The following is a 27,610-nucleotide window of genomic DNA, read 5'->3' as shown; positions in this document are numbered from 1 at the left end:
TTCCATTCCTATGCTGGTATATAAAATGAGAAATTTGTAATTATTTTGCCTTTCATCTAAGGAAATACTGCAGTGAAAAATTCCATCTTGGACAGCCTTCATTATTTGTAACACTGTTAAAGATGGACAGAGCTCTTTAGGATTCTTGGAGACATAGAGTTTCTGAGATGCAGGATCGAATTAAATCTGTTGATTTGTAAGCTGAGCACATTTGAAGCTGACTCACCACAACATGAATGCAAATAGAAGATGCCATTTAGCAGACCTTCTTTTTGTGCTTGTTATTTTTGATTAATAATACGCTTAATGCTGAGGGTGTACTTGGTGCTGTGTGAAGTGCGCTAATAAAACAGTCGTGGCCTTGGGGATGTATAGTATGAAAAGATAATTATCGAGAAGACAGGATGTACTTGGAAACAAAGATGTGGGAGAGAGTATAGAAGCTTTTTGATTTGTCTCCCTTAGAATATAGCTGTCAGTCAGTATAAGAGACATAATACCTCCACTGCCAACCTTTTATTGTGTCTATTAACAGTGTCAGCTATTTGGCATTCAAATTATATACCATTAGGTGTTTGTAATGTACGAAGAACAGTAAGACCTTCTTTTGACTGAGGCCTCCAAATAGTTTAAAAGTAGTAATAAAACGACCATTTCACTTTCATTTTTTATTTTTTATTTTTTTTATTTTTTTGAAAGAGACGCAGTTTTAAGTAGTATTTTTAAATATGGAATTTTAACAGCTTCATTTTTATGTAGATAATGCTTAAAATTAGGGGAAAAGGGAACTGAGCAAGTATAGGGAGACATTAACAAAACAGTTGTGTTCTAACCCAGAGCCATGGCTGAGGAGCTGCAGGGATATACACTAGCTAGAGAAGAAGTGGTCAGATTGTATGCTCTGAGAGGGAAGGGAGAAGTCAGTAAATGAAGACTGCTGGAACTCTGGGGGCTGACTTGGGTTAGAAAGCTGAGGAAATTGTAATGTGCAAAGCTCGTTCTTATCAGAATAATGTGCAGGCATTCAAGGACAGCATGGAAATTGATGAGACACTGGGACTGGATGTTTGACTGTGGCAGAATTTCTGTCTTTGATGTGATGTTTTTTTTGTCTGAATACAAACTCAACATGCACACCAAATGCTCTAAGGAAAGTAACATTGGCTGTGTCGCTCTACTTTTTTTTTTTTCTCCCAGAACTCTGGCTTTGATTAAACCTGATGCAGTGCCCAAGATTGGAGAATTAATTGATATCATTATTAATGCAGGATTTACAATAACTAAAGCCAAAATGATGGTGCTTTCACGGTAAGGATTTTCTTAAAGTTAGCTCTATTGTATCTAAATGTGGTTTTCTGCAAATAAGAATATTCTTTGAAGCTATCCTCTGTTGTTCTGCACATCAAATCCATTCCAGTGGATAGCAGAGGGGGGACTCATTGGTTTCATAATCATGTAGGTTCCTGAAAGCATGTAGAGAATTAAGCTAAGAGTTAAAAAGTTATGTGCAAATGAGCCTGGTGTCATTAAATGTATAATGCTCTGTATGGATCCAAGGTGACTACCATAGTTTTAGCGGTTCAGCAGTGTTTACTGACATTTCTGTATGTTCTTACCTCATGGCTTCCTGATACTAACCATACTGCTGGTTATACTTGGTTTGACTTTAAAACACCATTGGTTTGTTTGTTCTCAGTTTATCCGTTAACTTGTGTTCCAGACCCACACTTGTTTGGTATTTTTTTATCACTGGAAGTCTAAGGCAAAGAAAGTGATCTTCTGATGTTTCTGCAGGGGTAGACAGATTTTGCATCTTCCTAATCCCCCCTAACCTTCACTGTTCTTCCCTTATCAAATTGAGCCACGAGTTTTAAAAAAAGGCATGCTGCAGAGGAAAGAAAACATATTTAATTTACCCTAGTCAACTTCCCTAAAGTTACTGCATCATTTCTTCATTGCTGGTTTGCCAAATATGTTCGTATACAACTTGTCTATGAAAAGAAAAGCTATCTGTTCTACATAATACCATGGTCATGTCTTCTTATGGTTTGTGCGAGGTCAGGAACAATTTTCTCCTACCTCAAAACCTTTTTGGCTTTCAGAAATGCTGATAAAACAACTGTGACTTCCACCTCTTGTCTCTGCATACATCTGCTGTGGTGCTAGATGATACTGGTCCCAGATCCTCCCTCAAAGAGCTCCAGTCATTGAGGTCAATCAGGTTTCTAATGCTGATTTACAATTGATAATGTCTTTCAAGCCAGCATTTTTTGCTTGCTGTCCTGCAGTCTGAGAGATTTGATCCTGCAGTGTTGTGTTGGGTGATTTCTGTATTTCAGCATCTGTCTGAGAACTTGAAGAACTGTCGAGCCAAGTCACGTGCTTTAGAGTTGACTCACTGAAGAGACAACTTTGAGATTTAAACTTCTATTGCCTTATTGGTATATAAAAAATTTCTGCTTCTCTTATATAATTGAAAGCAATTATTAAAAAGCACAAGATTGGGTTGTGCTGGATATACTTTAAAAAAAGTCTTGAGCATTTGTGGTTTCTCTGCTTACTGTGTACTCTGTTTCTTGGCACTGTACCATTTTAAAATGATAGAACTATGGCTTTACCAAAATCTTCAACCTTTAGGTCTCTGCAGGCATGCGTGTTCAAACCAGTGTCATCATCTACTGCGTTCTTTAAATGGATAATTACTGACATTTGTTTTGCAATCACTGTGAAGTAGATTCATGCCTTCTGTCAAAATTGTAGCTAGGATATGAAAGTGAGGGCAGGCACCTACTTTGATAGGTCAGTTTTCTAGTCTCTTCATGTAATCATATGTCAGTTCAGTCTACTATTCCCAGATGAATGCTGTTTTCCATTCTTTAAAAGCAGAGAACTTACAAGAGAGATAAAATTTAAAAGGAACTAAGTTATACAGCACAACTGCAATTTTATATTTATTGCGATAGGAATTCTTAACTGAGTAGTAGAGCTCAATTTGTTTCAGAAATAGATCCCTCAAGTATTTCTTCACATTCAGAAATGATAATACATAATCTGTTTGCATATCTTTTTCATATTTGCTATCCAAAATTATTTGGTGGATTAGTTTCAGAAGTCGGTTTTCTGATGAAATAGTGAATTGTAAGCAAAAACTTCAGGCTATTTGCAAAGTATAGGTTTGTAGCTTGAGATTGCAGGAGTTTCTGTGACTAGCATAATTTTTAAATCATGTTTCTGCCTTAGTTATGAAATGAAAGGAAAGTATATTAGATGTATGGCCAGTGAAATCTTCTGAATTTTGAATGTCTCATACTTACACTGAACTGAAAGCAACAAACCAGGAATTATTTATTTCCAGTGAGCAGGTGGTCATTTTGATAAAAAAGCTGGGGAAAACAGTGACTGTTCAAATATTTGTCAAGGTTAGGAAAATTGAATTCTCCTTAAGTTTTTCTTAAGATTATTTCTTTCCTCTGGCAATATTTGGCTCAAGTCTGGACTGCAAATGGGAGAGAGATGTGAAAAGTTCCATTGCAGCTGGCAGAACTGTGCCTTTGTTCATACCTGAAATCTGTTATCTAAAAAACCTTCAGGTAATTTCTTTCAGCCAAGGCAGCTGCTCAAAGTCAGCAAAATCAGGGAGACAAAAAAAAAAAAATAAAAAATCACAAGATTGTTTCTGCAGGTGAAAACAGTTTTCCAAGTGGGAATCTTTTACTCTCCCTGCAACTCTGCTTTGATTGTGAACTTTATATCCAGGGTAGGGATGAGTAGTTTTGCTTCTTTTCACCTGTCAATTGTCCTGAAGAGCTTGTTGTTCTCCACAAAGTCCAGGTTCAGAAAGTGGTACACACCAGGTTTTGGAGCAAGGCAAGAGCAAGCCTGTGCTTCTGACCTGGAATTTTGAAGCTGCAAAATAGCAGCTTTAGACTTGAAAAAGTCCGCAGATTTTTCTAGCAGTTACCATGCAGAAAAAGCAGTGCCATAAACAAGGGTTAAGTATGAGAGGCAGATGGAGAAGAAGCAGGGAAGAGAGTAGGTTGGCTAGCTGTAGGGGTGGTGGGGTGAGATGGTGTGCCCACCTGTAGATGGATCTTGAGTGTGTATCGTGGTCCCTGAAACTTGTGTAGTTGGGTAGCTGAGCCCAGATCTGCTAGCAGCGTGGCTGTGGCAATGCAGAACTTTGAGAGGGCCACTACCCTGTCTGAAAAGGTACCTTTTTGCTTCCAGTACCTGACGAAAGGTTAAGTAACAGCTGTAGTACAGACATATGCCTGATGGCCTTTATTTGCCTGGCAGTATAAGGAGTCCCCTCATTACAGAAACCCCACTGCTTTGGAAGAAAGCTCTGTGTAGTAACTGCTGTGTTCCCTGAGGGAAAGTGCAAGACCGAATTGAGTTTTCAAGTGGAAAAGTGTGGGAGAAAACAAGTTTTAATCTGAAGGGCATTGTGCTGCTGATGTGACTTGTAACATTAGAGGATTTTGAATAGAAACCAGGTTATGCAATATTTTGTTATGCACCAGAATAATCAAACACTAGCCTTAGTAAGGAAATAAGTTCCAGTGAAGCAGTTAAATTCTATATGCTTTAAAACCAAACTTCATTAACCAACATACACACTCAAACTGAGATGAAAGATGAAAACGACATAACAGTGAACGGCTTGGCAAGGTGACTCCACTGCATTTATTTCTCAAACCAAGAATGTGGGGACCATCAGTGACCTTGAAAGTCCATGCTATGGGCTTCAGTAATTACTTCCTTCCCAGAGCAGGAGCATAAGGAGGAGTCAGCTACAAGCTATACCAATATGACAGAAAATTAAATGTAGTTTCTGTTATTGAGCATGAACATCCCGGAAGCTGTCCGGCTTGGGAAGACATTACCCGTGGAAACATGTTGATGAATGATAGTTTGTGGGTTTCAGGGAGGTTTATATATATATATACATATATAGGTATATGTGTGTGTGTGTATATATATCTGTATATGTCTTTTTACTCTTTCAGAAAAGAAGCAGCTGATTTCTACGTAGACCATCAATCAAAACCTTTTTATAAGTAGGTATATCAATTTCAGCTTGACATGCAGTAAGCTTGTTTAATGAATGCAGAAACTTCATTTATCATATTTGGTACTGCAGGACGATGGGAAAATCAGAGCTTGTCTTAGTTGAGTGGAGCCCTTTGCAGAGCATGCACCCTGTTTGTCTTCCTCCAGGAACAGATCCTTCAGCTATACTTCAGCTATTCAGGGTTTTAACTCACACTCTTTACAGCCTGATAGTATCAGGGCAATGTCTTTGGTCTCTTAGAAGTGAAAATGCTTCTACCAAGGCAAAACTTCAAAGCCAAGGGAAGGAGCATCTTCAGGATCAGGGTGGAGCTTGCAGGTAATGATAATTAGGGGAACACTTATCTGTGAGAATTGATTTGATAGCAAGTACTCCAAATTGTAAGTAACAGTGCATGGGGTAGTTGTTTACAGTACTGCTACCCTTGGACAAAATGTCAAACTTCCATGGTGCTATACTGCTCCAACTAACATGAAAAACCTACTCTTGTCATAGCTGACCAGACTGATACCAGAGATTGTGTCATTTCTGGTTTGCCTAAAGATACCAACAAACAACTTTTTCTTTCCTCCCTCTGGATTTGGCAGTCTGCCTCTTCTAGGAAAAGGGTACAGCTCTGCCTTGTGTTTTTCAGCATGCTAGAACCTGGGTTTGCACTCAGTTGATCAAAAGACCTGGTTTCAGTACTGTCATGAGATTTCTGAGTATTAGGATCTGCCAGCTGCTCTCCTGCAACAGCAACTGATTATTGTGGGTCCAAACTCAAGCTCTTCATGGAGACATTGCCCCAGGCTACATCTGACCACGCTGGAGATCAGAAGAGGATTTAGGATTGCCTTTTCTTTGCTGAATAAGCCTGCTTGAATATGTTGGTAAATAAGCAAGAATTTTATCTGTAGTGTTATTTCATAGATGTCTATCTATGCTAATGGTAATGATCTGAGAAACTGTAGCCTTTATCCACTGTGATGTGCTGATCTCCCATGCTACAGTCCCATTGGCTACATCTTCTATGTAGGATTTTTCTCTAAATTAGAAACAAATAATTATAAAGCATTACAGATCAAACAGGGCAAGAATCTTCAAGGCAGTGAAATGTAAAATCTCTGACTCAATTATATTTAGCATTGTATTACTTGTCTTTAAATTCAGGTTTGGTTTGCAAGTTCTCTAGTCAATGTTAGTCTAGTGAATTCTGCTTGTTTGGAAAATTATGTCATATTTAAGAATTCAATTTTTTAAAATTATTTAATATTTGGGATCAGTCTGAACTGTAAGCAGTGTTACAGATATTTGCTTTTTTCTTGGGTGTATATATGTGTAAGCCATTTAACCATATTGTAAACAAGCAGTCTCTGATCAATAGAACCTGAGTCCCAGTAGCTTATCCCTGTGTAGTTTATTTTTATGTAACTTCTCATAGTTTTAATATCATTCCTCTAGCAAAAAACTAGTAGAATTTCTCTTTTCTTCTTGCCCATGGATCATTGCATAAATGATCATTAGGAAGAAGATGAAGAAGTGTACACATCCACAATTATAATTGTGCAAAGCTCTTTTCATGAGAAAGTAGTACAAAAAGCGTTGAGCCAACTTTCTTCTTGTTATGCATGTTTTGTAAAGATACAGAATTATAGTTACAGTGGGGCTTTTTTAATAGAATGTTTGGGTTTCCAATTTTGTGTGGCTGTTTTCTGTGTCAGATAGTCAGGACAGAAGACTGGCTGCTCCTGACTATCTCTTCTTCTTCTCAGATTCATCCCATAAAAGTCAGTTGACTTCTGCGTATGCCAGGATGTGATAACTGCAGTTAAGACCCCTCTTCCCCACAGACTTTCCAAATTCTGCTTCTCCCTTCTCTCTCACTTTGGATTTTGGCTGGGCAAAATCTGTGGGAGAGATCCCTGAGGCAGTGAGCACTCCATCCTCATAGCAGTGCTGAAATTGTGTGAGTGGGGAACACACAGGTCGTGTAAGAATCCTGATATCCTGCTGTGCAGAAGTGATGTGCTTAGGAATTGTTCCTGCCAAGCAAATGGTTAGTAGGGTCTCTAGTACCAATCTTTTAAAAATTCTTTTGAAATCTAACATGGTATGCAGTAGCTTGAATGAGTTTGTATTATCTGATTCTTTTTCTACAACCATAATAAGAAGGGAGTGTCTTCACATCGCATGGTCCAATTTCCTTCTCAAAGCAGAGCCAACTTTGAAGTTAGATCAAGTTACTCAAGGCCTTGCCCAGTTGAGTTCTGAGTATCTCCACTGGATCATATGTTTTTTTTTTGTTTTAGTTTGTAGCATAGATCACCATGTACTGTTTCCATTTTACAGTGAGCTTCTCCAGTTCATAACGAGTGGTCCCATTGTTGCTATGGAAATCTTAGGTGATGATGCAGTTTGTAAATGGAAAACATTACTGGGGCCAGCAAACTCTGCAGCGGCACAGACTGATACACCAGAGAGCATTAGAGGGAACTTTGGACATACTGGCCTAAGGAATGCAGCTCATGGCCCAGACTCAGTTGCTTCAGCTGCTCAAGTAAGTTTTTGACTGTTTGTTGACTGAGGTTTACTTTTACTTTATCTGGTAACAGCTGGGTCAGGAATTCATCTTTTCTTTTTTTCTCCACATGAGTTCAGAACTAGTTCAGATATTCTTCACGGATCCATTTTAGCGTGGAAAAATAACCCATCTGAAAAGAAAAATCTTGTTTATCTCTTTCACAAAGGGGAACCTTGAGCACTTTGATCAGGAGAGCATGTCTGGTAATTCTAATGTCTTCTGTACATCACAGACATTGAGCTAATTGCATAGTCTGTATTATCTACCTATAGCCTACCAATGTTGGTCACAAAAAGAAAGGGATTAAGCAAAATCATTTGTGCCATCCTGTGTTGCACTTATCTGTTCTCCTCCACAGCCTTCAGTAGACCTCTGCTGTTATTACTCAGAATGAATAATTATGAAAGCAGGCCACTTCATAGTGCTTTGTGTTTTGAAAGGTAGTACAGCGGGCTTGTCTTTGAGGAGATGAGTTCTATTTTGCTTTGTTTTCAAGTGTGTGTTTCCTTAATGGTAAGAAAAAGCTCTGGGACCGGGTGACAGACACTATGAGCATTTCTAAAGAATTGAGGTGACTGTCTGTGTGCCTTGTTGTGGGGTAGATATGCTGGTAAATTTTGGCAAGAATAAAGTTTACCTCATTATTGACTGATATTGCGCTGTGGTATCTTAGCTCTAAACCAGTGGTGAAAAGATGTCAGCTGTTGCTTCCTTAATCCCAGTCTTTCTTCTATTAAAATTGGAGCAGCTGCAGTAGCGTAACTGGAAAGAGACCTGCTGTGGAATACCTAATAATCTGCTAATAATCTGACAGTTGCTATATATTAGAAAGTATCCAGAGAAATTATATCCCGGTGGTAAGGGAAGAGTTGGTTAGCTTCTGTGTGCCATAGCAAAGTGTGGGTTATTTTCTGCTGGTCACGGACTCATCTCATATATCTGCGCTGTGCTTGGGCTGCTGGATCCTCTCTGTGTGCCTCTGGTTTTGACAAGAAATCATATGCTGCACCTGAAGTACCTTTTTTGCTGGCAGACTTGATGAAGGTGGTACAGAGTCAGAAGGAGTTTGGATGAAATTGATCCTTTCTGATGAAGGAAAATTATAGTCAGAAAAGTCTTTGTAGTTCTGGTTAAATAACTAGATGTCTTCATATATAAGGGTGAAAATTTTTCTTTATTTCTGTGTACTGTTGTGACAACTGTGCCAGCTTTTGAACTGACAGTGTATCTATTAGCATAAAATTTTGATTAGAAGCATAAGTGCTTTGGCTTAAGTTTGTTGTTTTTGCCTTTTGTCATTTTTGAAATGCTGTTTGAAGGCCCCCTTCATGTGCAGCAGTTTATGACTGTGGGATTATTTTGCCAAACTTTTGCAGGTATGTGCATCTTTGTGGTGTTACTGATGCCAACCTTCAATAAATCAACCAAAATTGTGCCCCTTGTGCCTATTTTAATTTAGTAGGCCCAGTATTCTATGGGTGCATAGCAGTTGCCATGGAAACTAGTTGGCTGCACCTTGACAGAGCTTTGCTGAAAGAAATATAAGATACAGGGACCTAAACAAACTCTTCTGAAGGAAAATTGGTATCAGCCACACCTAATGAGTGTGTTGTGGATTGAACAGTTAGGGTGGAAGCCTGCATTGTTCTTTTTGTGGCTAAATGACATGTGAAAGTGTGCCTTTGGTATACTCTAAGCTGGTGACTCTCAGCAGGCCAAATTTTGGAGTTTTTTACATAAAGAGTAATGGGAAAGGAAAAGAGTTTTCTTTTTTAAGACTCCACTTGTTTATAGTTTGTCATTTCATCATCTTAGTACTTCAGCATCGATTAGTTATTTTCCTTTGATTATCTTTTTAATGGCTAAAACAAAGCTTTAAATATTGTAAACATTTTGCTGCCTTTTCCTGGGTCATTCTTTTAAAATAAACATTAGCAGAATGGGATGAAATCTTTGAAGCATGCAACATTTTATCAGGAGAAGAATGTAGCAAATGAACCCTTTTGTCTCAGATGTGCCCAATTTAAATGTGGATTATTTGCTAGGAGAACAACAAAATTTTTTTTTCCCTTCTATTGAGAGATGAATTAATTTGAATTATATAATTGTTTTCAAGTAAGGATTACAGGAATTTTCAGAGTGTCATGAGCTAAAGACTGGCGGATAGCTAAGTCTGTTCCATGTGATCTGAGCTAGTAAATGAAATGAGACTATTTCAGGAAATGGCCTTTAACACTGCTACTGTTAACACAGGGAAAAAAATCGAATAGATTTGGTAATAGTATTTCCAGGATATTATTATTTCCCTTAAATAGAAATCTATCAATCAACTCTTACTGAATTTGACCAATAGGTGTGAAATGGAATCTGCATTCTGAGCATTTGACTAATCTTAATTGGCAGATTGTGTAACATATGTGAATAAATGGTATGGAAAAAGTGTGAAGCTGGCAGTAAACAGTGAAAAAATATCACTGAGGAAAGAAACCTGGCTGTCAAGCTCATCCCAGTATGGTCTAAGACCCAAGCTGTATGATATCTGAATAGTAATGGTGGAGAGAAAGGAAGTGATTGGAGGCAAGGAGGTTCATCCCAAAATCAGAGCAATTGAGTTCATCAGCTTAAATTCAGTAAGATTTAAAAAAAAATAAAAAAAGAAAGTGTCACTAAGGCATGAGTCAACAATTTTAGTATTTAAGAGAAAATGAAAGAATATAAATAAACGGGATAGAGGTCAGCTTTGTATATGGAAAGAAAACATACTGAACAGTGGATGGTAGTTGCATACTTGCTTTTATAATGGAAAAGATGATGCGAAAAGAGGGAAGATAAAATATGTATATGTGGGAGTGTATTTAGGAAAGATACTGAGGAAGGAGAGAGAGAATTTAGAAAACTGGGAACACCTTTCCCAGATGATTGTGGCTGTGGCAGCAGTGCTTTGGATGTTCTGAATGGAAATGGATGGTGTTACAGGAGGGGAAAGAACAACATTGCAAGAAGAATTCTAATCATGTTTTTATGATTGTAGCTGTGGTGCCAGAGAGGGAAAGATAAGTTTGAGAGAATATTATAGGGAAAAAGTATTTGTAGCACAAAAAAAAATCTGTAATTATGGTTTATCTTCTGTGACTGTGGATATTTCAGATGTTGTTACTTATGATAAAGGCTGATGTATGCAGCTAGATCAATCTAAAATGTATGCAATTACAATGTTTTTCAGGAGCTGGAGTTGTTCTTTCCCTCCAATGGAGGTCGTGGACCAGCCAACAGTGCAAAATTCACAAACTGTACTTGTTGCATTATTAAGCCTCATGCAGTTAGTGAAGGTAAGCAATGAAGATAGAGGAGGGGAAAGCAATCTGTACTTCATTGTATCCATGATAATTCCTGCACCCTTTTTTGGGAGAATGAGACTGCAAAAGCACAGGGTATATTTCATAGTACATACAAAATCATGCGGATATATACCTTTAGTATTTCTGCCATTCAGTTCCATGAAGAGTGGTTCACATGCTTTCCATGTGGATACTTGTTAATTTTAGAATAAGAAGGGTGAGGTGATAAAAAAGGGGGATAAAAGTATACATGAGATTTGATGAACCTTACTGGGACAGCTTACCATGTCATTGCTCCTTTCTACTCAACACACTCCTCTGCTGGAAGTTAGCATCCTCAAGGCAGCCTGAAAGTAGAACACCTGGCCATATTGCAGGGACACTCAGGCAGTAACACATTACATTGAAACTACTTACAAAGGGAGATTTTTACTGATATGAATCTCGTTCTGCTGAAAGTAGTGAGGATGGAAAGTAGAAAAGGCTTGTTTGTTCTATAAAACTGAGTCAGAGACCTAAAGCATTTGTTGGCCTCCACGATGCTTTATGTGCTGGCAAATACTCTGTGAGCTCACCATAGGAGTATTAGATATGTTTAGTGCCCAGCCGTTACCGCACAAAAACAATCACACTTTGTGTCCTGTACTCAGGTACAGGAGCATGTGTAGGAGCAGTGAGTGCAGTAAAATATTTTTGCTTTGGTACTGCAGTAACATTTTTGAGTGTAGAATAAATGTTGCCATGTGAGAGCACTGAGATTTTTCTTAGTAAGATACAGAGCACACTGCAACATTTTAATCACTTCTCTGCCCATAGCTAACATGGAAACATCAGAAGTGGCTGTAGCAGTTTCCAGGCCTTTCACATCTCAAGTGGGATGTCTGGAAAGCTTGCTGAAAAAAACATGCTTTCATGAGAAAGAGTCTCATGCTCACTGCTGATAGTATGTCTGTTATCTGTTTGAGGCCTTGCATGGTATCTGCTTCTGGTAAATCTTCCATGCAGCAAAGAGGGAGTGATGTTCCTTTTACAGAAATGCAGGCAGCAGCTAGGACTATGATTTCACGTATGTTTGCAGAGGACAAACCTTTCCTTGGCAGAATTGTTACAGTCCTTAATTTGACTGTGAAAATAACAAAGTGGATAGCTTGGGCTCTGCTTTCTTAAGATATAATTTTTATTTATATCAGGGCTCAGACTCGTATCTTATTGAGCTTAGATTTTCTCTTCACACTTTTAATCTCCTTTATTTATGTAGATTTCATAGTGGCCTGTTACTTTCTTTCTTTTTTCTTGAACTTCTCAAAATTTTTCTGAATCGCCAAAGGACAAAGTCTGGTCCCATTTGCATGCCTCTCTGGGAGCGTGAGTGTCTGGAGGAGGGGGGATTGGTGAGAGAGAAAGAGGTGCGGGTATAGAAAATCCTTGTACACGCAACTTTGCCATGTGCATGCTAGACTAAAGTTGAGATCAATAACCACTATATAGTCCTTCTCCTCACACCACAGAGGGCTGGAAAGGCAGACCCAAGCTTTCAAACAGCAACTAAAATTTGAAAGGTGAAGTGTACATTGTATGAGCATTCTCCATCCATACAGCTTTTACCTTGTATGAGCATTCTTCATCCATACAGCTTTTACCCTCTATGAGCGTTCTCCATCCATATAGCTTTTACCTTGTGAGAGCTTTCTCCATCCATACGGCTTTGATTACCACTTTCAACAGAATGAAAAAGTAAAACCTGAATATTCTAAATTAGCAAAATGTTTTATCAGTTTGCTGTGGTTTAACCCCAGCTGGCAACTAGGCACCACACAGCTGCTCACTCCCCCACCAATGGGATAGGGGAGAGAATCAGAAGGGTAAAAGTGAGAAAACTCGTGGGTTGAGATAGAGACATTTTAATAGGTAAAACAAAATCTGCTTCTATGAGCAAAGCAAAACAAGGAATTAAGTCACCACTTACCATGGCAGGTTGGTGTTGAGCCATTTCCAGAAAAGCAGAGCTGCATCACATGTAATGGTGACTTGGGAAGACAAACACCATCACTCTGAACATCCCCGTATTCCTTCTTCTTCCCCTAGCTTTACATGCTGAGCATGATGCCATATGGTCTGGAATAACCCTGTGGTCAGTTGGGATCACCTGTCCTGGCTGTGTCCCTTCCCATTTCCTTGTGCACCACCTGCCACTTGCTGGTGGGGTGAGAGGAAGAAAAAGCCATGGCTCTGTGTTAAGTACTGCTCAGCAGTTAACTAAAATATTCCTGAATGATCAACACTGTTTTCAGCACAAATCCAAAACAAAGCCCATACTAGATACTGTGAAGAAAATTAACTCTACCCCAGCCAAACCCATCAAGTAGTTTTAAATTAATATCAAGAATGATGGCATTCAGAGACTGGTTATGCTTTTACCTCAGTAAGCTCTCTTGTTCCTGTCTGTTTTCCCCAGTGTTACTTTGAATGCCTCAAAAGCCAGAGGTACTGCAACTCTTAAAGAGGTTATGAGTCTGAGGTCTTGTAAAACTTTCTAGAAGTCTGTCTTCTGACAGGGAGCTGGGCTTAGGAAAAGGACAAGACACTGTTGGTGGGCAATGGCCTCCCTCTTTGGCTGCGAGCACTGGTGTAGCTTCATATCACAACTGGACTGGTTTCAGTCTGCAGTTTGACAGGGGGTGAATCCTTCTTCACAAAGGCTGCAGGAACTCTCCAACATCAGCCCAATGGGCCAGGAGTGTCACAGGTGAGAGGATTTGGCTTTCTTTGCCTGTCCTCTTCTGTCTTCCTTAATCTTTCTCATATTCTACTTCAGCCTATTTTTGTGATGACAGAAATATCACTGGGTGGCATCTCTTTTGGTATGCTTGGTCTTATAAAGTGCTTTGCATCATCACAGTCGAAAGAACCATGCACAACAGGGAGCTGTGCACTAGCTTTGCAACAGTTTTTTTGAAGTCTTAATTCTGAAATTACTCCTATGATTGAATTGCCTTTTTTAAAATTGAAGGAACATGGCCTTTGCTTCCTGAAGATTGTAAAGCTTTTAAAGTTTTGAATGTGCTTTTTGGCAATGGCAGGTTGTCTCTATGGAAATGCCACCATTCCTCCATCCCAGTGCAGATTATTTTGGAGTGCGGGACTGGTATGCTGAAATTGGGGGGACCGAGCAATCTGCCTATGAGAGCTCCAAGCTGCCTATTTGAAACAGGAAGACTGTTGTGGTTTAACCCCAGCCAGACAGCTTGTTCACCCACTCCCCCCCTTCTTGCCCTCCCCCTACTCTCACATGCTAAGTGAGCGCTCTCCCACTTGAGCTAATTCCCCAGCCCACCCAGGAGACCGACAACTTGCCCCCCCCCCGCCCGACCAAGCACCGACCGATACCTCCTCCAACTCTCGATAACTCGCCCATACACCCTGCCAATCAGGGAGGAGCCCTGCTATAGGGATTAGAGAGCAGAGACATGGCTGTGGAGTAGGCTGGCCCCATGGATTCTGCATCTGTAGGCAGAAAGTTTGAGAAAGGAAGGGCTGACCTTTTTGGGCTCAGTGCTCCATGACAGAGCCGGGGGGGCGGGGTGGGGTGGTGGTGGGGGGTGTCTTGCTCATCTTGTCTCCCTTTTAAGGCCTGTTAGCAACCAGTGATACTCCAGACATTCTGATTATATCAGCAGCATCTCCTTTATCTCAGTTGAAGTAGGTGCTATAGCAACTAGTGAGAGAAGCCAGAGAGTTGTAGTCTATGGGGTGGAGTCTAGTTGGAGGCCTGTATCTAGTGGAGTGCCTCAAGGGACCAGTATTATTTAATATATTCATCAACGATTTAGATGAGGGAATTGAGTGTACTATCAGCAAGTTTGCTGATGACACTAAGCTGGGAGGAGTGGCCGACGCGCCAGAAGGCTGTGCTGCCATCCAGCGAGACCTGGACAGGCTGGAGAGTTGAGCAGGGAATAACTTGATGAAATACAACAAGGGAAAGTGTGGAGTCCTGCATCTGGGCAGGAACAACCCCAGGTTCCAGTATAGGTTGGGGAACGACCTGTTAGAGAGCAGTGTAGGGCAGAGGGACCTTGGGGTCCTAGTGGACGACAGGATGGCCATGAGCCGACACTGTGCCCTTGTGGCCAAGAAGGCCAATGGCATCCTGGGGTGTATTAGAAGGGGGGGTGGTTAGTAGGTCGAGAGAGGTCCTCCTTCCCCTCTACTCTGCCCTGGTGAGACCTCATCTGGAATATTGTGTCCAGTCCTGGGCCCCTCAGTTTAAGAAGGACAGGGACCTGCTGGAGAGAGTCCAGCGCAGGGCAACTAAGATGATTAAGGGAGTGGAGCATCTCCCTTATGAGGAAAGACTGAGGGAGCTGGGTCTCTATAGTTTGGAGGAGAGGAGATTGAGGGGTGACCTTATTAGTGTATATAAATAGATAAAGGGGGAGTGTCAAGAGGATGGAGCCAGGCTCTTCTCAGTGGCAAACAATGATAGGACAAGGGGCAATGGGTACAAACTGGAACACAAGAGGTTCCACTTAAACTTGAGAAGAAACTTCTTCTCAGTGAGGGTGACAGAACACTGGAACAGGCTGCCCAGGGAGGTTGTGGAGTCTCCTTCTCTGGAGACATTCAAAACCTGCCTGGACACGCTCCTGTGTAACCTTATCTAGGTGTTCCTGCTCTGGCAGGGGGATTGGACTAGATGATCTTTTGAGGTCCCTTCCAATCTCTAGCATAGTCTGATACTGGGTGATACTGTGACCTTTTGGCAAAGTTGCATGTAGGAGGCTGTGTGCATGGTCTTAAAAATAAGCAACTTGCTTACCCCCAGCAACAGTGCTTCCAGCTGTCGTTGTCCACCCTGTTTCTGGTGGGGAGACTGTATGTGGAAACAGCATCTGCAGAGGAAAGGAAATCTTGTGTGGCCATCAGTGTGAAAAGGTGGTTTGGCAGAGGCGTGGAGAAGGATTTATGTGGATCAAAGCAGCAGACCCTATTATGCATTGCAGATTTGATTTTTACTCCATAAATTTTCAATATGAAGTATCTAAAAATAAACCTCTTTGCCATTTCCGATGTACTGCTGAGGCTTTGAACTTGATTATCTAATTACCATGAATATAATCTTCTCATTACACATTTACAATTATGTGAAGTTTCACTTATGTACGCTTGTACAGAGCTTTAGTCTTTATTTCTGCAGAAGCATTTGACCAAATTCATAATCTGAATTTTCCTTTCTGGTCTTTTTTTCTTTTTCCAGTGTTTCTTTTTCTGTAAGAGTCCATTGCATAACTGATTCTTAGAAGGAAAAATCTTCTATTTTTTTTGTCCTGGAAGACAGTTTGCTTTAACCATAGCCATAAGCTAGGAGGTTTTTCAGCAAGTTTACCTTGCTGTCAAGAGGCTGGATCTAATCTCTAGTTTACGCCGGTTAATTCTCATGGAGAGTCCTTTCTTAGAAACTGACTTTGATGACCATGGAGGGTTTATAGGGTTCCTATTCAGTGACAGAGCAGTGGAAAATCACTGCTGGTTTTATCTCTGGCCTTGCTGACCCTCTCCTGGCAGGCATACAGAAACATCTGTCACTAGGCTGCTGTAGATGTGCAGACTGACCACCTGCAGCAGGGACTAGTGCAGCGCTCACACACTGTAAGTAAGAGTACTGAAAGTGTCTGCCAGGCTGCAGAGGTACCCTGGAGCCTGATAAAGGGTGTTGGGGGAGTTATGTGAGGTTTAAATTCAGCTGTCAAAGGTGCTGGTAATTTTGAAGGGGTGGTATCTCTGGCCCTCCACAATGTGTATTTATAAATGCCTCTTAAAAAAGTAAGGCAATAGCTATTTTGTCAGTCTGATGTTAGCATAATGTTTTCTGTGGAGGATCAGAGGTGGGAAAACAGCTGGGAAGGCCCTTGAAGGCTATGCAGCCTGGCACTCCAGATTAGATATCTTTAGCTCATTCTCCAGAAGCTCCTCCCAGTTGAGATGAAGCACTTCCCTGACTAACTGAGAAGTTGGCAGTAGTGAGGTTGTATTTTAACTCTGAAGAAGGTTTGCAAGAGCAGTCCAATCCCTCTTTACTGGGAGCTGGAAGAATGCAAAAGGAGCTCCATGCAGAATTGTACTGACAAGGGATGCGCTGGGGAGCCGCAATGTGGTTTGACCCTTCTAGAATCTGCCACACTTTTCAGTGTTTTTCAGCCTACTTCTCTTCTCCTGAGACTAGTTTTCAGTCAAGGAATATGGTAACTAGTAAGCATAGCTCTAGGATTATACGGCTTAATTGTTTAATAATTTGAAAGTTTTAGTGTGGATCTGTGATTTGTAATCCTTGCTTCTTGTGCTTGAAGCTTCTAATAATTCAGATACAAGATTACAGTTACAAACAGACAGTCTTCTTCTCTTTTTTTGTAATTGCCCTCATATTATTAGATCTGGAGGTATTAGCAATTGTGCTCAGAAGCCAAAATTGTAGATGCACCAAAATGGATGAACTTCAATTTAATGCCCTGAGGACAGTTATGACTCAACTGTTTTTGTCAGCAGATATAGCACCTTGTAGATCACGGGGCAGGATTAACTTTAATGTATTTATGTGTAACAGTTTAGTCATGTTTGCTGTAGGAATTAGAATTTGGTATTTCATGCCTGGTTTAAAGTTTCTTTGATGTGCCTTTACTTAATTCCTTTGAAAAATGTGCAGGAAAAATTATGAAAATAGTTATGATCGGACTATAAATGCTGAGGTCAGAAGTGTATTATAGTTTGCATTTTGTACTAAGGTTACAGCACAGAGTTCCAAAGGTGAAATCCTCTTCTCCGTTTCTGCACTCCCAAGCTGAAACATGGGTTCTCCTAGTGTCAGGGTTTTGCCAGACAAATTTGAGGATAGAACTGTGCCATAAACTTGAAAGCAAAAATGCTAGTCAGGAATTCATGGGACCTGATGCCAACAAAAATGTCTGCCTGCTGTTAAGGAAGCCTCTATGGTCTTGAGGGCTCTTAGGTGTCTGGCAACAGGTTTGTTCTTCTGTGTGTGTTAAGCTGGAGATTTTGTTCTAACCTTTTTTTGGTAAATTATACCCTTGTTCCTCTTATGTATTTAAAAAAAAATAAATAATTACAGTGCTGTCTTTCATAGTATTCTTCAACTAGAATTTAAGTCTCATAGAAAACAGAGCAGGTGTGGGCTCTTTGGATTCTGTGGAAATACAGTTTTAGACCTGTTCTGAGTAGATAATAAACGTCACAGAGCTCTCCTATCTTAACATACTGGTTACTGGACATCTTTAGAAAGTCATAAGTCTTTATATTGATTCACAAAATGCTGCATGAGAATCATATTTCCTTATTTGCTTTAGCAAAAAAAAATGAGTAATTCCTTGCTCCAAACACAAACCTAACTTGGACAAAAAAGATACCAAGGATGGTAGCTCAGTCTCAAGCAGGTACAGACAGAGGTTTTAATTATGAAGCATCTCAAGTGAAGTCATTTTGTAAGAGAGGATGGGGAAAGAAGTATTTTAGAGAGCGGGAATCCAGCTTCATAGTAGATTATATGTCTGGCTGCAAACAGCTGAAGAAATGTTTCTACATGCAGTATACTTGTTGCTCTTTGAAAGAGAGAAGGACACTTCCACACCACTGGGAAAATGCTCAGTTCACCTCTGTATTATGCTAAGTATAGTTAAATATGTGTGGTTAGGAAATTAAATAAGCTGGAAAGAAAAAGAGGATGGGATAAAAGAGGTGCAAATTGTCATCATTTTCACGACTAGGTATCTATGTTTTTTTATCCAGATGTATTCATTAGATAAGATTTATAAAAATTGTAAACCAGCTCTGGAAATTGTTTCTTCCCACCCCCTGTATTTTTAGACATAGGTTTGAGTAACTCATGATTTTTATTTTCAGGACACTTAGAAGTAGAACAGAGTTTTCAGAAAGCTGTTTTCTCATGCATGACTTAAAAAAAGGGGGATGCAATTTTCTTGTAAGTCATATGATACTACCTCTTCTGTTTGTGATAAGTATGCATAAGAGAAAGGTGAAGTGCAGATGCTCTGGACTTCTCAGTGTAGGCAGGACCTTTCTTGTCTACAAGGTTGAGTGCAGGGGGCATCAGTGGTGGCCTTGATACACTTAACAAGTAGAAGTCTGAAATAGTCAGGTAACTATTTGAAGATAGAACATGGAAATGAAAAAAAGGTGGGATGAAGGCAATATTTGTAGATACTTCAATGAAGTACAGTGGATCATGCAAGATCTGACCTCTGGATATTCCCACAAGCAATGTGGCTGTCTTAGAACTGCAGTCATGTGAAACTTACCTAGTAAAGCACAGTGCTTTCATATACAGGCTTTTTTGGTGTGAGATTTTTTGGGATTGTTTTTTTTTTTTTTAGATGGATTTATCCAGATAGAAGACATATTTATGCAAAATTAAATGCACTTCGTTTCTTATGTTTTCCTTGAATATATTATATATAACGTGTTGAAGTGTTTGGTGGTATCTGGTGGAACTGTGGGATTTTTGTTTGTTTGCTTTCTTGTTAGAGAAGCTAGGAAAAAGTGGTTAAAATAAAAGCAACCTACTTTAACACTTTATCGGTGTTTTCTAGAAAAAAAACATTAGCTTCCATAAGAACAGTAGTCCATCCACTTCCATCAGTGTTTTTAATTCTATGCTGTAGTTGTAAAATGATGGAAATTCTTTGCTTGGAGTGTTTGTTTTTTGAAGCCAAGCCTGTGTTGTTTCTTGATTTAAATTTTAGTGTCTTGGCATTGGCTTCCTGACTTAGACTGACTTTGGATTTCAGTGGCTAGTGGGGAAGTGGCATTTATTTTTTCTGACGTTTGAAAAATGTATTTTACATTTCAATTGCTTAAGGTATAGGGAGAGATGAATTGAATCTGGAAATCCATTAGAAGGAAGAGGAGGAAGTATAACTTAGAAAAAAAAAAAAAAAAAGAGATCAAAGTCACAGCCAATCCTTGCTGAAGATCCAGTGTCTTCCCACTACTGGAAAGAGATTATTTCCTAATAGGTTTCAGCAGATTTATATTAGTGGTGCTCATGTTGTTGAAAATCATCTCTGTGCAGGGACAATGCTGTTAACATAAAAAAAACCCAACAAAACAACAAAAGGGCATTAGGAATGAGTGTTTATTCCTGCATTTTGGGATTTCATTCTTAAAGTGTTAAAGTTAATTCCCAGACAGATCTGGGGAATTTCATGCTAATGAAGCTTCTTTCATACCAGGAAAACTGATGAACCAAGAATCTATAACTGTATTTAAAGCACTTAGTGATGTGATGGACATTTACCAGCATGTCTTTTCTGAAAGAAACTACACTTTGCTGATCTCTGAACTCTCAAAGTATGCTTTCCATAAAGGAAAGTGAAACAGAGCCAGATAATCCAATTCTCTTGAACATCAGTGCCTTCGTCAAAGTCCCTTGCAGTTAGAAAACCAAAGATTTCCTTTATTGAAGTCATTCTTATGTTTAGATCAGTGCCGCATAGGCATTTGCATAGTTTTAAATGTTTTTCTGAAGTCTGGACTCCAGTGCATGCGCATGTCAAATTAAAAGGGCTTTGCAAGTGAAGTCTTGGCACCCATCCTTGGGCCAGTTCTTGGCAATATTGTCAGTAATGACAGGCGAGGAAGAATAGTGCAGTGTTTGCAGACGGTAGCAAGTGCCTGCTACGGTTTTGGAGAATGTGATTAGAACTGAGAACATTCCTAATGAACTGCAGAAATGAAGCAACGTGAAGATGATGAAACTAAATGTAAAAAACCACACAACACTACGATGGAGGGGTGGAAATAATGCACAAATATAAAATAGAGAAGAACTGGAAGGGTATCTGTAGAGAAGTGGTTGGAATAGTGATATATCATAAGTACAATCACTGTTCACAATGTTGGACACACCTTGTTTAGTGGGGTTTTTGTCAGTAACTAGTTCTGTTCAGTGCTGGTGAGAATCAAGCTTGTGTACCATGTCCAGTGTCTGGACACTCTGTTTAAAAAATAACATAATCAACTGAGAGCAAACAGAATAATAGATTTAGCTGACGAAAATGTGATGAAAACTTTAAAGGTTTAATTTATTCAACCTGAGATGGAGAAGACAGGGATATACAGATTTCTGTATGTAAATTTGGAAAATATACGCATATTTACTAATTCAGATGAAAGAAGATATCATCTAATCACTAAGAAACTCTTCAAAGTGTAGTCTGTCCTGAATATTTGAGGATGTAATGGAACCTTTGTTACCAGAAGTCTTTGAGAATGTTTTACTATACAGCCATGTATAGTCTAACTTCACGGTACCTTGGAGCAAAAGATAGATATCTTGAAGTCTCTTATTGCCCTTTTCAGATCAGAGTGTAAGGGGAAGGGCAAGGTATTTGGGCTGAAAAGAGCCAACACGCAGATGTAGAAATATGTGATAGTCTTTTGCCAAGTTGAAAATAAATGATAGAGCTTACAGTATATTTACTATTGATTTAGGGCAGTGAGTTGGCAAACCTTCCACAGCAAATAGAGTATAAAATTAGTAAAGGCTGGAGCAGGTGATAGGGGATTTCATGGGGGTTTTAACCTCCAGAGTTAAGTTAATTGACAGTACAATAGTAGATTAAAAATCTTGTTTATAATTATGAGCTAATGCACACTAATTATGGGCTAATGCACGCTAATTATGCAAAGGCATAATTTCAACCACATCCGCTCTGTAACTGTAACCATTCATGAAAAGTCCCATGCTCAGTATTCAGTAGGGATAACAAAAAAGTAAATTAAAAAAAAATTAGTAAGCATATGAATGGTTTGAATTACAGTACTGAATGCCATCATTTAATCCAGTGGTACAGCCTTAACTGTAGTTTCACACCTTTTTTGTTGACACTCAAGAAATAAGCAAAAATAAATGAAAATTTTATAGCCACAGAAACACTTCCTTAGTGATTGACCATAATCTTCTCAAGTGGCTAAAAAAATATTCAGAGTGATTTGCTGAAGGAGTACAAAATAACGAGTATCTCAAAATAAAGAAATGAAAATAAAAACCAACTTGGTATTTCCTCTTAATACAAGAACGAGGAAAGACAAAACCCTGAGTTTTTTATTTGGGAGGTTTTGGTTTTTTTTTTTTTAGTAAATATGCAACCATCAGTTTGAGTTCAGCATAACTGTTGCAGAGGTATTAATCTTTCCTTCTTAGACTTTCTTTCTTCACATTCCCTTCTTAGATAGCACATACTGTACAACCAAATTGGTGTATATTTTCTGTAGCCTGGCTCTGATCTTTGACTTGAATTTCTGCATGAGTTTTTGTATATGAATTTTAAGTGACTGTTCCCATCTGTTCCCATGCAAGAATTCCACAAACGCCTTTTTCTTTTCCTACAGATTTTCATCATTCTGTGTCTTAATGCCCCATTTGACGTTCACAAGTGTGGTCTTGCCTTGTTCAGAAAGTTGCAGCTAGGATTAAGCTTTTGAACCTTTCACCCCCTTTGAATCTTTCTGTTGATTCCCATTCTGAGTCACATAAAATGCTCATCCGCTTTGGTTTCAAGGTCCCCTAAGATTTACTGTCTGTATGCATAATTTTTCTTGTGCTAGCAAAATGCTAACTTGCGTTCTCCAGGAAAGCAGTGGTGGTATCTTTTGTCTTTGCCCTTTTAGTATTTTCAAATGAGTACTGTTAGTAAAGATTTTCATCAGTGCTGCAGTATAGATCACTCCATAAACAGAGTTCTCCATAAATATCTGTAAAGCTGCCCTTTAAATTTCTTGAGGTTCTTTAATACAATGCCTAGAGAGAAATGAGGAATGATGGAAAATCTTGGATTCTATCACTATGAACAATATCCCTCATAATTTCTTCACGTTTGTCTTTACCTTCTGCCTTTATCCACTTGGCTTTATTTCTTCCTTGTGGTTAGCATGGGTAGCTTTTAAGCCCCCCTTCTCCTCTCTGTTGGCCCAGTGTCTGTCACTAAGGAGACCCTCTGTGACTCGCTGCTCCAGAGTACAAATACAAAAATGACTGGATACATTTTTCATACAGTAGGCAGTGAGGCTGGGAGATCAATAGCTACAGATTATAACTATGGCCATGCTTTTGGCCAGTGTAGAAATGGTGTGTTTATGTTGCGTAGTAAGAATGCCTAGAGTTGTTTTATTACTAAGTAGAAAAACCAAAAGAGAAGAGATAGAGAAACCCTGTTCTTCAGGGGATAGGTTGACTAACTGATAGGAAGAAGTGCACTATTTGAGAACAACATCTGTCAGCTTCTTACTGCACAGTGTTTTGCAATGTTTTCTGAAGCAAAGATTAGTGAGAACTTCAGCAGAAATATATTGCAGAAGGGCCCTGCTCTCAATCCCACTCTTTGCTCTTCTGGAATTCAAAAAGGATTTTGCTTGAAGTCATACCTGATCATGATTCTCTGGAGTTTTGGGACAGGACTGTAACACTTGGAAGTAAGGAGTCAGGTAATTTCATTATCTGCAAAATTTAATTTTAAAATGTCAAAAATAGACATGAAATGACATTGCTATTTATAGTTAGTGCTACTTTATGCATCTGTTGCTGGTTACTTCTAGAAATATGTTACTGAGTTAGGTGGTTCATTGATCTGATCAGTCACAGCAGTCTGTATATTCCTGTCAAAAAACTGGTTGTTGTTCCAGGGGAAATAATTTTATTTATTGGAAAGGTATTAAAAATGATATATAAAGGTTAAAATGAGAGAGCTAGTTCTTGACTTTGAAGGCAGGTTTGTGTCTTGCTTAATACGCTTTTAACAGTGAATGGTTAAATTGGGAAATAAGCCAAGAACAAAGGGAATAGAATGTAACATCCTTAGTTGTAGGGCTGGTGGGTTGTAGTGCGCTGGGACTGGCAGGTCCTGGCAACATAGATGTTACCTCCATTAATTAAAGTGCTGTTAGGTTAAAAGTGACTTTCATGAGCTGTTGGATTTCCTTCCAATCCATAATTCTGCAAACAGTTGTAACATTATCAGTGTGATGTCTTCCCTGCTGCTTTCTGCTTCTTAGTGAAGGACAATTTTCAAATACTGTGTGTTGTAAAGCAACAAACTGTAGATGTTCAGTGTAACTGAGGAGGTCTTGGTGCCTTATCATTTTAGCTGATAAAAATGTGTTGCAAAATTATCCATCCTACATTAGGTGTGTAGTAACATAATAATGCTGCCTAGGAGACATAAAGCTTGTGCCCGTGCACTCTTTCTCTCTCTCTCTCACTCTCATATTTGTTAGGATTAGTGTTAAATTCCCCCAGTTGTATTTAGTAATGCTTGTGATTCTTTTGTGCTTTGTGACTGAAAATTCATCATAACTGGAGTTAATCTCTAGCTTTGATTTGGATTCTTACAGTAATCACATTTTAAGCATGTGCTGGCCCTGTTTGAAGGGTCGTTAAAAAATTGGTGTTTTACCACAGATCTAGATTTTAAAGTGGCAAACAAATTGTTTAAAGCTGTTGAAATAGCAGTCTATCTAATTAGTTCTTTTTTTCCTCAGCCTTATATGCCTACAGAGGAAAGGACACGTCCTAATTCAGTCATGCAACTGGCTGAAAGCTTGAAGCAGATCCCAAGCTGAGCCTTGAGCTTCTACTGTTCTGTTGCTTGGGGATTGCCTCTCTGCCTTCTATTTCTATTTTGGTTCAGGTAGAATTTGAAAGGAAAGTGTCCTTAGGAGAAGTGATGTGTGTATTGCCTAAACTGGGACAAGGGAGGCCAAGTCACTGGCTTTGTAGATCTGTACTGCCACTGGCAACTTGCTTACCCTCTTATGCTTCAGTTTCCACGTTTGGAAAGTTGGCTTAATATCCTGCTTTGCAAACATAAATGAGATTACATGCCTCTTCCTCACAGTACTTGGAAGTTTTTTGGCAAGGCATCTATCTGTGTACAATGCTGATAATAATTCCTTTGCTTAAGCCTTCTGGGTGTTGCAGTTGTGGGCAATGTCTCTGGAGCAACAAGGTGTTGTGTTGCTCTGATGAATGAGAGTGAACTCAGGAATACAATGTTGAGGAAAATCTTGATAGGTTTATCACACCTAATTATTAAAGGAACCTTGCAGTAAAGACCTTTATGCAAAATTTTATGCATCCTACTTCTTTTTCTATCATTAAAGGAGCCTGTCTTCTCTGCAGAGAAGAAAAATCTTAATGACTTCAGTAGAGAAATGGTGCAGAAAGCTGAATATTTGAGTCCCCCTTCATTTCTCTCAAGCACTGATTTTGCTAATGGCTGGTAAAACTGCTGAGGACAAGAGTTCTGTAAAAGGCAGATCCATAGAATCTAGGGCCCAATACCTGATTTGTTTTAGTTAGATGTTTGCAGGCTGTGAAAGCTGTGAGAATGGCCCGTTCTTACCTGTTCAAGTGTAAAATGGAGTTTGGGCAGAGCAGTTGGGCAGAGCAGCTTTTCCATACCTTTCTCATAGCCTTGTCCCTGCAAGCAGCAATTGCCATTTGTCTGCCAGTGCCCTTTCTTCATCTTTGTTGGTTTCTGGTGAAGCAGTGGCTGTTGGCTGGATACTTTGCTCTGAAGATCAAGAATAAGGAAATGTTTATGCTCTGTCACAGAGATTTATTCATTTATTTATTTCCTGAATGATCCCCAGCCAGTCATTTAATCTTCTTATAAACTGGCCATTCATCTCTGAAGTCAAGACTGTAGGCTCACTGCCTCAGTCTGTGAGCAGATCTGTGTGGAAGCATCTGAGCTGCTCAGCATTTCCAGCAGTGAGGACAAAAAGAAACCAAAGGTCTGATTTCTCTTGCTGATGTGGTCTTGTATTTCCTGGGCAAACTTGTCCAAGTCCCTTTGTTTTTCTTGCTGCTGGTATTTTTTTTTTCACCTTGAAAAAATGTGGAATTTTATTCACCAGTTTCACAGGACTGTTATAAGAAAACTTATCAGGGCTAGCGGGCCATGTTGTTAACAGCATAATGGGACAGGAACTGCACATGCCATGCAGCAAGAGCTGCATGGCCACAGTATGTATCAAAATATCTGTTTTTCCTTCAGTAGTTTGAAGATTTTGGAAGATGTATGCACTGGTTTATACGGGGGAGACTTTTCTACCTAAATCTGAATGTGAAAATACAGTGGGGGATACTTCAGGGGTAGGTTTTTTCATTTTCATTAGTAAATACAAGTTTTGAAAGCCCTCCAGCTATCTGTCTCATTTACTCATAGCTTCCACCGATCTTTTAATGTCATAGGAAACTCACCAATCCTATGACATTCTGGGCTGTGACATTCTGGGCTGTCATCAAAAGGAGAGTGACCAGCAGGTCAAAGGTGGTGATCCTGCCCATCTACTCTGCTCTCGTGAGACCTCACTTGGAGAATTGTGTGCAGTTCTGGTGTCCTCAACATAAAAAGGACATGGAACTGTTGGAACAATTCCAGAGGAGGGCCACGAGAATGATCAGGGGACTGGAGCACCTCCTGTATGAAGACAGGCTGAGAAAGTTGGGGCTGTTCAGCCTGGAGAAGAGAAGGCTGCGTGGAGACCTCATAGCAGCCTTCCAGTATCTGAAGAGGGGCTATAGGGATGTGGAGATGGACTACTCATTAAGGACTGTAGTGATAGGACAAGGGGTAATGGGTTAAAACTTAAACAGGAGAAGTTTAGATTGGATATAAGGAGGAAGTTCTTTACTGTGAGGGTGCTGAGGCACTGGAATGGGTTGCCCAGGGGAGTTGTGAATGCTCCATCCCTGGTGGTGTTCAAGGCCACGCTGGACAGAGCCTTGGGTGACATGGTTTAGTGTAAGGTGTCCCTGCCCATGGCAGGGGGGCTGGAACTTGATGATCTTAAGGTCCTTTCCAACCCCAACTATTCTATGATTCTGTGACAGGTGTTAGCATACTATACAATTCAAGGTCTTGAGCATGCTAGAACCTAGATGCTAGCTTTGGTTATATTCTCATCTACTAAATTTATGCAGTGCTAAAAAATCCTGCTGTTTAAAGACTAGTTAATAAAAGGATTTAATGACCAGGAGTCAAATCATGCTGTTGTCATTCATTACAGGGTATTCTTTAATACCCTATAATTTCTGTTACTCCATAAACCTATCAAATTCTGTTCTAAATAAATGTCCAGGAATTTGTAGTTTCTTACAAATTGTACTATAGGACAGGCATTTACATTCTATAAATATGGTGATTCTATGAAATTCACTCACACAGTGTACTGTGCTTGGCTGACAGTTTTCAAAATGGACTAACCTTGTAAGCACAGGCAAATCTAAAATACACATTCAGTGGAAAATCAATGGTTCTTGTTCTCAGAAGTTTAGTGGGGTTTTTCTTACAATGTCATTCAGTCTTTGATGATGCGTTCTGGAGGGAGTAGTGCAAGCAGTGCAGTCAGTAATAGCATGTTTGTGAGCTATAACCTTAGAAACGCTAGCTTATTTTGCACTGAATTTTTTTCCCCACAGAACACATGAACTTTTGTGCTGGTTTATTGACAATATTTATTATCATCCTACATTGCTTCTGAATTAAAGTAAGACCCCTGCTCTGGTGAACTCTGTACTTAAAAAAAAAAAAAAAAAAAAAA

General features: G+C 39.5%; 1 protein-coding gene across 1 annotated transcript in view; it reads left to right on the top strand.

Moving 5' to 3' along the window:
• NME7 (NME/NM23 family member 7) overlaps nucleotides 1-27,610 on the top strand; it is a 76,497-nt gene that overhangs the window by 6,755 nt on the left and 42,132 nt on the right. Inside the window, exons 4-7 of the mRNA XM_061366624.1 lie at nucleotides 1,198-1,308; nucleotides 5,010-5,060; nucleotides 7,406-7,613; nucleotides 10,861-10,966. Of these exons, the coding sequence (XP_061222608.1) occupies nucleotides 1,198-1,308; nucleotides 5,010-5,060; nucleotides 7,406-7,613; nucleotides 10,861-10,966 (476 nt within the window). The remainder of the gene's footprint in view (nucleotides 1-1,197; nucleotides 1,309-5,009; nucleotides 5,061-7,405; nucleotides 7,614-10,860; nucleotides 10,967-27,610) is intronic.

This window comes from Neopsephotus bourkii, unplaced genomic scaffold (assembly GCF_033783945.1).
Source record: "Neopsephotus bourkii isolate Nb327-2 ecotype Australia unplaced genomic scaffold, CSIRO-AGI_Nbou_v1 NB_1350, whole genome shotgun sequence".
NCBI classification, from domain to species: Eukaryota; Metazoa; Chordata; class Aves; order Psittaciformes; family Psittacidae; genus Neopsephotus; species Neopsephotus bourkii.
The sequence above is the reverse complement of the archived record's forward strand: the minus strand, read 5'-3'. Positions and strand labels throughout refer to the sequence as shown.